This window comes from Hipposideros armiger, unplaced genomic scaffold (genome assembly GCF_001890085.2).
Source record: "Hipposideros armiger isolate ML-2016 unplaced genomic scaffold, ASM189008v1 scaffold_195, whole genome shotgun sequence".
In the NCBI taxonomy this organism is placed as follows: domain Eukaryota; kingdom Metazoa; phylum Chordata; class Mammalia; order Chiroptera; family Hipposideridae; genus Hipposideros; species Hipposideros armiger.
In genome coordinates, this window is record NW_017731545.1 from 7,885 (window position 1) to 20,068 (window position 12,184).

The 12,184-nt window shown below is 37.6% G+C and overlaps 1 protein-coding gene across 1 annotated transcript in view; it reads right to left on the reverse strand.

Moving 5' to 3' along the window:
• Positions 1 to 440: 440 nt before the first annotated feature.
• Positions 441 to 12,184, reverse strand: part of DZANK1 (double zinc ribbon and ankyrin repeat domains 1) — a 70,779-nt gene continuing 59,035 nt past the window's right edge. Inside the window, exons 13-15 of the mRNA XM_019653103.1 lie at positions 2,937 to 3,059; positions 1,954 to 2,118; positions 441 to 698 (exon numbers count right to left, since the gene is read on the reverse strand). Coding sequence (XP_019508648.1) covers positions 441 to 698; positions 1,954 to 2,118; positions 2,937 to 3,059 — 546 coding nt within the window. The remainder of the gene's footprint in view (positions 699 to 1,953; positions 2,119 to 2,936; positions 3,060 to 12,184) is intronic.

Here is a 12,184-nt window from a genome sequence, read left to right on the forward strand (position 1 = left end):
TTGGCAGAGAAAATGTGGGTAGTGACTGCTTAAAGAGAAGAGAGTTTACCGTTGGGGTGATGAAAATACTCGACATAAAGAGTGGTGATGGCTGTATAATATATTGTTAATGTACTAAATATCGCTGAATTGTACGCTTTAATAATGGTAAAAATGGTGACCTGTTATGTAAATTTTACCACAGTACAAAAAGAGATAATAGCAGATAACAATAACAACACAGATTAACAACATTTCTGCCAAAATAGTAGAAATCCATATGTGCTATTTGATTTACAAACCAGGTAAGGTGGCTATGAATCAAAACATTAGAGTACTAAAAGTTTAAGGAAGAGCATTATTATTCATGCAAATGAAAATTACTTGAAAAAAAGAAAAATAAAGGAAATTATTTTTTATACATAAAAATAATGGTAAAGGAAGAAAAGTGAAATTTTCTATCAGAGAGAGTGAGTTCCCTCCTGACAAGAAAGCATATGTTTCTCCTCACCTCTTCCTGGGCTGATGGCTGTGAGGAGAGGTTTATGGTCACTCATTTTCTCCTGCCTCTGCTTTTGAGAAGCCATTTCCAGTTCCTTTTTTGCTAGTAGCTTGCCAGATGGGTAGAACAGACCAGTGGTCTGTGTACCTATATCCTTCTTAGCCCTAACATCAGGTTTGGGCAAAGGAACATTTAGGGACTGCCAGGCAGATCGGGGCTATGAGTGAGGCAGAAACAAAATATTAGAATATAATTTAATTAATCCTTCATATTATCACAAAAAACAACTGTAATCAGAAGTAAAGTATCTCCAAAACCTGTACTTTGAATTAAAAGGTGTTTTCAACCCTTGCCTCATGTTCTTTGCTTCTGTCTTTTCCTTAGCAACTCCCAGCCCCATCCCTTTGACCATTGACTGTCTCAACTCAGCAAATCAACTAATGTTCTTGTCCTGTCTAAAGCCTGGAAGATATCTATCCTCTCAGCTCTACAATCCAATAAAACATAGACTATACTACCCATCCATACCCAACTATGAGCACCAACATTTCCTGTGAAATACTCTCCTGCATCTGGACCTGAGGACCTAAGAGGACCACCACATAAGATTGTGTAAGTTGTGCACTGCACTACAGCATTGCATCTAAAGGGGTACCATTCACATAGCAGACAAATTATGTATGCATATTTATTAGGACAATTTTTCTAGTAAATGGGAGAAAATGTCTTTCTAGCAAAATTCGTATATTATAATCAATTTCCAACAGATGGCATTCAAGTGTCTTGAGGAAAGAACACATTTGCACAAAGGTGCCATGCAGATAATTGGCAGTCCCAGGATCTATAACTCAGTCTGGGTTAAGAAGGTTATGAGCTTCCTAAAAATGAATGCAAAATTACTGAGTACATGTGCATGTTCATTCTAATAATTATCAATCTTCAGATTCTTCTAATGAAAAGATAAGAAGAAACCTGAAAAGTCTTTATGTGGCTTAGAGAAATTCACAAAAGGCAACACAAAGTGGGTGAGTAATTAAGTCCTTCTGAAAATAATCTTGTGAGATTTTCCTCAAAGTATGTCCAGTTGTTATAAATAGCAAAAGCAATTTTATATACCTGATGTAAGTTTTCTAAAATATGAAAGAGCTGAAGGGAAAGTTCTTGGTGTTCTACATAAAGAATTCCAGAGAAGATAAGTACTTTTCACTTCTCCCTAGTAACATTGTATCTATTGTCTTGCAAATGCAACTTAGACCTCAATCTATTATAAATGCATAGATATTTGATTTCTGAAGCAGTCACTCAAGAGTTTAAAACCTAAATTAATTTATTTACACACATAGTTGAGAAGTCCATGTGAAAGGTCTAAATGTTTTGGCTGTCTTTCCCTGTGTTGATTCATAGGGTATTGCACACAAACACAGCTACCACCTCTTCCCAGGTGCCAATTCTTACTACAGTGGAGGCCTCACCTCAGCAAAAGAGCCAGGTTCTCCAGTAGCTAGGGTCAGCCTGCTGTCCACACTAAGTTTTGCCAAGGACTTCATATAAATACCACAGGAGCCACAGAATCGGGCAGATGGGTGATTGCTGGCCCCACATTTAGGGCAAATAGAGTAGCAAGCAGGAATGCCAGGCTAGAGGACAAAAAAAGATTTTATATTTTCATGAATAGTAGAGTCAGAATTTTCCCACATGAATTATTCCCACACCCTACAATCTCCAGCTATCAAAATAACACATGCCCGTACCTTTTGACCCTGCAATTCTACCTTCTAGAATTTATTCTACGGGTGGACAAGTACACAAAGAAGTATATTCAAGATCATTCTCTGCAGGATTGTGGTTTTAGAGGGAATAACTGGAAACAACCTAAATGTTCAGCAATTGGGGATGACATAAATACATCACGATACATACCAACAGTGGATTATGAAGCCATTGAAAAGAACAAGGAGGTGACTAACAAGATACATTGCTAGGTGAAAAGAACTGGATCGGTGTTCATATTAAACCATCAGTTTACTAATCAATGCATTGAATGTCTAAAAGAACATCTCAGAAACTAGTGATAGAGATTACTTCTGGGGAGAGGAGCTGTGGGACTGGGATAAGAAAGACACTAAACTTTTTGTATTACTTACATGAAACACTTATTTAAATAAATCATTTTTAATGTTTTATTAAAAAGGTAGGCAGACAATTCATAAAAGAACTATCAATAGTCAACAATCAGTGAAAAAGTTTAACCTCAAAGAAATGCAAATCAAGATAGCAATGAGACCATTCTCAATTTAAGAGATTTAATTAACTCTGTCTCCAGACTCTTAGAAATAGGTGCTAGTACCCAAATCCCAAACTGATTTCTGCAAGGCAGTGGAACAGGAGGAGCCTGGCTCTCTCTAGGTGGCGGTGAAGTGCTCAGCACAAAGAAGCTCAGTTTTTAAACACCCATCGTGGCTCCACACCAGTCGCAGAAGCAAGCACCCCGGCGATTCCAGCAACCACATTTGGAGCAGGAAACCATCTCCTCTTTCTGAGTTGGCACAGGAGGAGCTTTATCTCCACTGCACATGGACTGGTAAATACAACGGCATTTACAGGCAGATCAATACCATATTCTCCAATTTCTCTCCCAATCCAGAAAAGAAAAAGGCCCCAAATCAATGCAAGCCCTGGAAATAAGGTATTTCTGCCCCAAAGAGGAAAATTATCATGAGCTTCACCAATTAATAAACTAGCTCAAGGAACATGCATTCCTTCACAGAAAGTCGATGAAACTGGTGCCTCACACACATCTTGATATTCCTCAGTATTTTTAATACCAAAGGTAGCAGGCCTACTGTTGATTTACTATACTAATATTAATAAAGAATATAGGAGAGCTGAGCTACCTATGGTGTGACAATTGAGGTTTATCTTCTGTCCTTTGGGGTTTGGGTTTCCATAAAGAAATGTGAATTTATTTTCCACTCCCAACACATGAAAATAATTATTTTATTTTGGGGAGGAGATAGAATTGTTTTGTGAGAATTTCTGACACTTTGTTAAGTAGACCTGGATTAGAATCTTTGTTCCTACTACTTACTATTGTCTAATAAGAGATTTTATCATCAGACAAATGGGGATGATAGAATTCATCAATTCTATGTGATCATCTACCATGTGCAGGCACCGTTCTGAGCACTGCCCCTGTACCCTCGCATCAAATCCCGTGACAGACCTATGAAGTGAGTGTAAATAATCTAGGTTTTACAGAGAGGGAAACTGAGGCACAAAGAGGGTAAGACACAAAATTTGAATGCAGGCCACAACTTTTATCCATGATTTCACCCATCCTCTTCAATACAACTGTTTCCTCACAGGTCTACAGGGGGATTTGAGATGGTTAATGGCAATTAAGTATGTAGAAAAGGGTCAGCTTCCTTCCCTTCTCATCTTGCTTTCCACTAGATCCTGATTTCTTTAAGGAAAACGACCATCTTTTCACATTTTTTCCTCACTAGTACAGTATCTGGTATCTTGGCATATGGAAATCAAGTAGTTACTGAATGAATGAATGAATGAATGATTCAACTGATAACTGAATATATGTATTGTCATATATTATATGTCATACATGCACAATACTAACAATAAGCACGCTAGGAAAAATGTTTTCTAAGGACAATTTGCCCTCAAAGACCGATGTTATTTTAGAACAGACATCTCTCCAGAAAGAGGCCACATCAGCCCCAAACATCCACAGAGACCAAGAAAGATCTGTCTTTGCATATACTTATCCTCGCCCCATTTCTCTGCAACTAGGGGAAACTCCTAAAAAAATAAACCCCTTACACATTGTGCATCACACTTAAAATTCAATTTATCCTACTGTTAAAATAGAGTTTTGAAAAAACTTGCTGACCTGGGTTTCTAAATATAAAGCCTTCAGACCTTTCGTTTATATGCATGTACTGTTCATGTGGATTTTTTTTTATATAACATTGCTTTAAAGAAAGAAAAGTAATCTTACCCCATTCATATTAATGCTGCTACACAAAGGAAAGACATAAAGCTATCAGAAGGAACATGCATTATTACTTCAATGATAAATATTCTCATTGTGACATCTAAACTCTCATATACCATTCAGACAAAAATACAATTTTGAAAACAAATTCAACTTTGTAATTGTTCCTGAAACAGTTTTGTTGATAGGTGAGATCCAGAAACAACTGCATCACTGCCAATTAATAAAATCAATTTAAATTATTTTACTATTTATACAAGAAGTCCAAAGTGTCTCAGAAAATAAATCTTCTGCTTGGCAATTTACATAAATCTACCAGCAAGATCACTCCAAGAATTCCCAAGTACCATGTTTTCTTTTTTTAAGTTTTCCTAATCTCACTATTTTTTCTCCCTAGTGCCCACTGCAATTTCATGATGGGAGAGTGACATAAAGTCCGCAGCTATGTTAAGTCACAGAGATAGTCAAATAACAATCAACAAAAGACTACCCTAAAATTGCAACAGATTTGATTTGGGAATAGATGGGTTTTCTCATTAAATTTGCCAGCTCATTAGCACAGTTTTAGTCTCAGTTCTGAAAAAGAAACACATATTATGTAACAGAAATCATCTTTTTAAAAAACTATACAGATTTTCCTTCTGGTCATGGTGGAGTAAGACCATACCAAATGACCCCCACACAGAAAACAACTATAAAATCTACTCATAATACATATAGGAACAGAAGCAGATAGACACTTATAGCAAGTACATGCAAGAGGAAGGGTGTCATACAAAGTTAGTTCCCTTTTAGCCCGGGGCTAAGGGCAGCCCACATAGTGAATGTGAAGTGGTGGGAATGGGGCAGTATTTCTGGCTAGGAGTTTGGCCACTGAAGAGGTAGGGAGTTCCCAGAAAGAAAAAAGATGGAGAGGAGATACCTCAATTCTGTGTACTCACATATCTTACTGACCCATGAATAACTGATACACAGAATAGTCAAAGCAGCTCAGCCAAAGATGAAATATCTGAATCAAGACCAGACTTTTTGCTCCGGTCTCTACCCCCACCAACCCCTCCACCCCCAAAAAAAACTCCACTTTTCTTGGTTTTTTAGTATCTTGAGGAATTTTAGATTGTATCCTGGCATTATAAATGTTAAGTTGTGGTTTTTCTGGATTCTGTTAATATTCTCTGATAAGTGCTGGGTTTCTGCTGCTGTAGTTGTTTTGATTTAGCAGGCAATAAAATACCTGGCTAGTTTAAGGAATGTACTGCCTAGAATGAACTAGAACTAAATGCCTCTGATTTCTGATCAGAAACCATGGAGACAGTAAAACATCCTTAAAGCTCTGAAAGACAGTCAACCTAGAGTTATATATCCATCGAAAATACCCTTTGAGAATAAGGGTAAAAAAAATACATTTTGGGATAAAAGAAAACGTAGACAATTCATTGCCAGTAGATCTGCACTATAAGAAATGATAGAGCTCTGTTTGAAGGAAATGACACTGGAGGGGAACTTGGATCCTCAGATAAGGGTAAAGAACATCAGAAATGATAAATACCTGTGTAAATACAAAAAAAAACCCCTAGTTTTTATCTTCTCTGCTTTTTCTTCCTAACTCTTTATAAACCATATAATTGTTTTTTAAACAATTTTCATATTTCAATTACAGTTGACATACACTATTGTATTAGTTTCAAGTATGCAGTTACTATAAGAATGTCAGCTGATTTCTAACAGAACTTTGCAGACCAGAAGAGATTGGCATGAAATATTCAAAGTGATGAAAAGCAAGGACCTATGATCAAGATTACTCTACCCAGCAAACCTATCATTTAGAATGTGGCCCATTTGGTGATGGAAGGAGAACTGACTCTGGGTGGTGAGCACACAATGTTATATATAGATGATGTATTGTAGAATTGTACACTTGAAACCTATGTAATTTTACTAACCATTGTCACCCCAATAAATTTAATTTTAAAAAAAAGAACAAGGTCCCTTAAACTATCCTTATTGTTTTTTCTTTTTGCTGCTCTGATTGGGTGTTTTCTGCTACCTTATCTTCTAAATTGCTGATTTGATCCTCTGCTTCATCTAATCTACTGTTGATTCCATCTAATATAGTCTTTATTTCATTTATTGTACTCTTCATTTCTGACTAGTTCTTTTTTTTTTCTTTTTTAGCTGAGCCATCCTGCCACCTGTTGGCAGCTCAGCTTGGGCTGGGCATCAAACCGCTGTTGCTCAGAGCTCGCACTCTTGAGGGAGCTCTTAACCAACTGAGCCACTCGGCCGGCCCCTGACTGGTTCTTTTTTATGTTTTCTATCTCTATTTTTGTTTCCTATCTCTTTGTTGAAGGTCTCATTGATATCACTGAGCATCCTTATAACCAGTGTTGTGAACTCTACATCTGGTAGATTGCTTGTCTCCACTCTTTTTATTTCTTTTTCTGGAACTTTGTTCTGTTCTTTCATTTGGGGCGTGTTTATTTGTCTCCCCATTTGGGCTGTCTCCTTGTTTTTGTTTCTACGTATTAGATAGAGCTGCTATGTCTCCTGGTCTTAGTAGAGTAGCCTTATGTAGTAGGTGTCCTGTGGAGCCCAGTGGCACAGTCTCCTTGGTCACCTGAACCAGGTATTCCCAGTGTACCCCTTGTGTGGGTTGTGTGTGCCCTCCTGTTGTAGTTGAGCCTTGGTTGCTGTTTGCGCCTCAATGGGAGGAATTGACCCACAGACTGATCGGTTGTGAGGACTGGCTGTGACAACCGTGGAGGAGCTGTTGTGCAGGGGCTGAACCTATACAGCAGGATTCACTTTAGTAGGGCTCTGTTGCCTTCCCAGTCTTCCCTTTGGGTTTGTCCTTTGTGGAGGTGGTTGGGTGGTGCTCTGGTGTGATCTGAAGCTTTCTGCCGAGTGTGTTCATTCTGGAATTTCTTGGGATGGGCTCTGTTTGCAGTCCAAAGTCAGGCACTGCCTGTGCCCTGCCTGGGGCTACTTGGTATGAGATACTAAATGATCTGCATATGGTTGTCACTTGTGCTGGGCTTAGAGATGCCTGGGAGAGGCTAAGCTGGGAACTGATGCAAGCTGCTACTAGTGCTGGACTCAGGGCTGCTTAGCAAGAGATATGGGGCATGCCAAGGCCAGATACTATTTGTCTGGGGTTTGTGAATCTTTGAGAGATTATAGTAAAGTGCACAGCATGAGCCAAGACAGGCCGCTTATATGGAAAAGCCACTGGAAACCGCTTGGGTGAGCCTGCAAGTTGGGTTGGGCAGGGTCTCAGGGAATCACCAAGGCAGGACAAATGGTGTTAGCTAGGTTGATGGAGGCTCAGATGTGGCAGCCACCTGCCTCTGCCTGCTGGGCTGGGGGAGTGATCAACAAAGGAACAATGGCTTCTGCCAGCACTTTTCTCTGGGAGGAAGTTGCCCCTCCAGACTTCATGCTGAAGCCAGACAATTCAGTTCCTCCCCATATGTCTCTGGTACCTTTTGAGCTGCTGCCCCAGCGATGGAGCTCAGAGTGAATGAGTTCGTCAGTGAGTCAGTTCATGTGCAGGCCCTTGAAGAGAAATACCTGGGACTCTAGCAGCCCGCCATCTCACTCAGCCACAATCGCCACTGGTTTTCACAGCCAGAAATTGTGGAGACGTCTCTTCCCGGCATCAGAACCTTGGGCTGGGATGCCCCGCATGGAGCTGGGACCCCTTACTCCTCAGGGTGGACCTCTATAGCCAATAAATCTCTCCCAATATTTAACTGCCATATGTGAGTGTGGTACCAGCCTGTTTTGGGGCTCCGCCTCTCCTACCAGTCTCAAGGAGGCCTCTTTTGCATATCCTTAGTTATAGAACTTCTGTTCAGTCCGACTTCGGGTGACTCTCAAAGATGGTTGTTCTGTAGTTTAGTTGTAATTTTGACAGGGCATTACAGGAGGCAAGCACAGCATTTACCTATTCTGCCAACTTGACTGGAAGCCCACCATATAATTGTTTAAAGTAGAAATCATGAAATTATCATAGGGTTTATAATGTACATAAATATAACATAAAAGATGGAGGTAAAAAAATATGAACCTATATGATTGTAAGATTTCTGTACTTTACCTGATGTGATACAATAATAACTAATTAAACAAAAAAGTTAAAGATGTACATTTTAATCACTAGGGTAATTGCTAAAAAAGAATGCTACGATATTCCACTGAAAAGCCAATAGGAAAATAAAAATGTAATTCTAAAAATTATCCAAATAACCCAAAAAGCCAGGAAAGTAGAAACAAAGGAAACAATACAAAAGTAGAAATCAAGTAATAAAATGGTAGATCAAAACCCAACTATATCAATAATTACAATAAATTCTGATGGACTAAACATTCCACTTAAAAGGCAGAGATTGTCACAATGGATATTTTTAAAAAAAAAGAAAAAGAAAAAGGAACTATATATATATATATATATATATATATACCACAGATAATACACAAGTAAATATATAGAAAAAATATTCCATTTAAACAATAAAAATAGTGGCTCTATCAGTATAGGATAGAAGAGGTTTCAAGAAGGAATGTTTTATGAGAGATAAATATTGAGGAGCATTTTATAATAATAAAAGTTAAATTCATCAGAAAGACATAACAATAAAAAATGTTTATGTGCCTAACAAAATACATGATGTAAAAAGTGACAGAATTAAGGAGAGCAGTAAACAATTCCAAACTCATAGCTGGAGGTTTTCATGCCTCTTTCTCAGCATTTGCTAGATCAGACAATGATCAGCGAAGGCATATAAAATCTGTGTAACATTACACTTTGATTTAGTTGAGTTTTATAGAATACTATACCCACAATAACAGAACACATATTTTTTTTTAAGTGTGCCTAGTATGTTTTCCAGGTTAGGCTATATATAGGCCAGAAAACAATTCTCATAATTTAATATAATTGACATCATAGAAAACTTGTTCTCTGTCTACAGTGGAATTAATACCCAACTTATAAATCATAGGTTAAAGAAATAGTCACAGGTTAATTAGAAAAGAAATTATAATAAAAATATAATAAAACTGAACTGAATTATAATAAAAATTCAATTTATATATATTTTTGGGATGTTGGTAAAGAAATTCTTAGACATAAATTTATAGTTTCTTTTACAAAAGACAAAATTTTTTTATTGTTATTTCAGGTGTACAGAACAATGCAATAGTTATCCTTTTAACCCTTCACACAGAAAGAACCTCCCTCCCCTATCTATTGCCCTCCCACTCCCGATGTCATGCTTATCTATTACAATTCCATTGACTCCATTCCCACACTCTACTCCACGTCCCGTGACTATGTGTGTATATAATTATAGCTGACATACAATATTATTCAACATCAGCTTCAGAAATACAGTGCGGTGGTCGGGCCTCTACACCGACCATGAAGAGGTCTCCCTAACAAGATATGAGTCCATCTGGCCCTATAAAAAATATTTACAACATTATTGATTATATTCCCCAGACTGTCTTTTCTATCACTGAGGCCATATTGTAGTTACCAATTTGTATTGTCTCGTCCCTTCCCCTTAGAAGACAAATTTTGAATCAATAATCTGAATTCTCACCTTAAGAAATTAGAAAAAGTCTCTTAAACCCAAAGCAAAGAGAAGGAAATAATAAAGAATAAGACTCATAAAAGCAAAACCAAAAAATAGAGAAAATCAATGAACTAGAAGATAGTTCAATAAAATTTATAAGTATTTAGCTGGAGAGGAAGATTGAGAGAGAGAACACAAATTACAGATATCAGGAATAAAAGGGGAGATAGCACTACAGATCCCATAGACATGAAAATAGTAAAAAAGGGAATATCATGAATAAAATGCCTGATAATACAAAGTGTTGATGACAATGTAGAGAAACTGGAACCTTCATATATTGTTGGTAGAAATGCAAATAGTGAGGCCATTTTGAAAAAAAGCATGGCAATATCTTATAAAATTAAACATGAACTTAGATAGTACCCAGCAATCCTACTCCTAGGAGAAATGAAAACTAGGTCCATACAGACTTTAATGTGAATGTTCACAGCAGCATTATCTGTTAATAGCCTAAAACTGGAAATGACACAAATTCCCGTTAACTAGTGAATAGGTCAATTAGTTGTATTATATCCATTCTGTGGAATGGTACTCAATGATCAAAATGAAAAAAATATTAATACATTAAACAACATGAATAAACCTTGAAAACATTGTGCTAAGTAAAGGAAATCAAACACACACAAAATTACATATTTCTGTAAAAGGTAAAACTATAGTGTCAGAAGAGATCAGTCTTTTCTGGGGCTAGTGATCAGGGGAGCTCAACTGCAAAGGGGCATGAGAAAACTTTTTAGGGTAATGGAACTGTTCTATATCTTCATTGTGGTGGTGGTTAAAATGATTGTATATAACTACCAACATTCGTTAACCTGTATAATTAAAATAGTAAGTTTTATTGCATGTAAATTATACCTCAATAAATACTGGAACAAAAAGAGCTCCTTCAAATCAACTAGTCTCAGACTGTTAGTCATTAGATACAACCTTAAAAGATAACTTGTCCAATTCCCCTGTTAGAGGATGTCTCCTTCAAAGAGATATATTGGAGTCCTAACCCCTAGAACCTCAGAAAATGCCCTTATTTGGAAATAGGATCTTTACAGAGATCATTTTACAAGTTAAAATGAGGTCATTATGGCAGGTCTTAATCCAATACGACTAGTGTTTTTATAAAAAAGAGAAATCTGGACACAGAGATAGACACACACAGGGGGAAGATAATGTGAAGACACACAGGAAGAAGGCAGCCATGTGACTGGAGTGATGCATCTATTGGCAAAGGGAAGCTTGAGGCTACCAGAAGTTAGGAGAGAGGCATGGAACAGTACCTTCCCTAGAACTTCAGAGAGAGCTTGGCCCTGCCAACACCTTGATTTTGTACTTCTGGCCTCCAGAACTGTGAGATAATAAATTTCTGTTGTTGAAGCCACTCAATTTGTGGTGTTTTGTTTCAACACCAGGAACCAAATACACCCCCATTTGATACTAACCATGTTTACCACAGTAATTATTACCCATCTGTCCAGCTTCCCAAGGACTCTCCCTAAGACGAGAACAAACTCCCACAAATACATACATACATACATATATGTATAATGGCCCCAAAGGAGCAAGTTTTTTTCTTCTAAGTTGGCTAGTAAATGCTGAGCTCTTTTTGGTGTTGCTAGGCCAGGGCAAGAGTCACCTGGAAGTAATTTTTAAAGCCTCCTCTTCATCAAAAACATTTTATAAACATAAAACAGATCATCTAAACAGAACCAATTCATGCTATATAAACTGCACATACTCCTACTCCTTCACTTTAAACACTCAAAATAGGCTGGTAGGAGAACCAGAAATGAGTGCCCACAGTATGCTCAATTTCAAAACACAGCCGGGCACAGTCAAATAAAGACATACCTGACTGCAAATGAAATGTGAATGGGCCCATTTACCCACTGGCTGCTGCCAGGCTTCCATGTAAAGTTACTCAACGAAATTGTAAGAAATCACGAATTTTATTGAATCCCTTGAAGTTACCGTATTTGCCGGCGTATAAGACGACTGGGCGTATAAGACGACCCCCTAACATTTCCACTCAAAATACAGAGTTTGTTATATACTCGC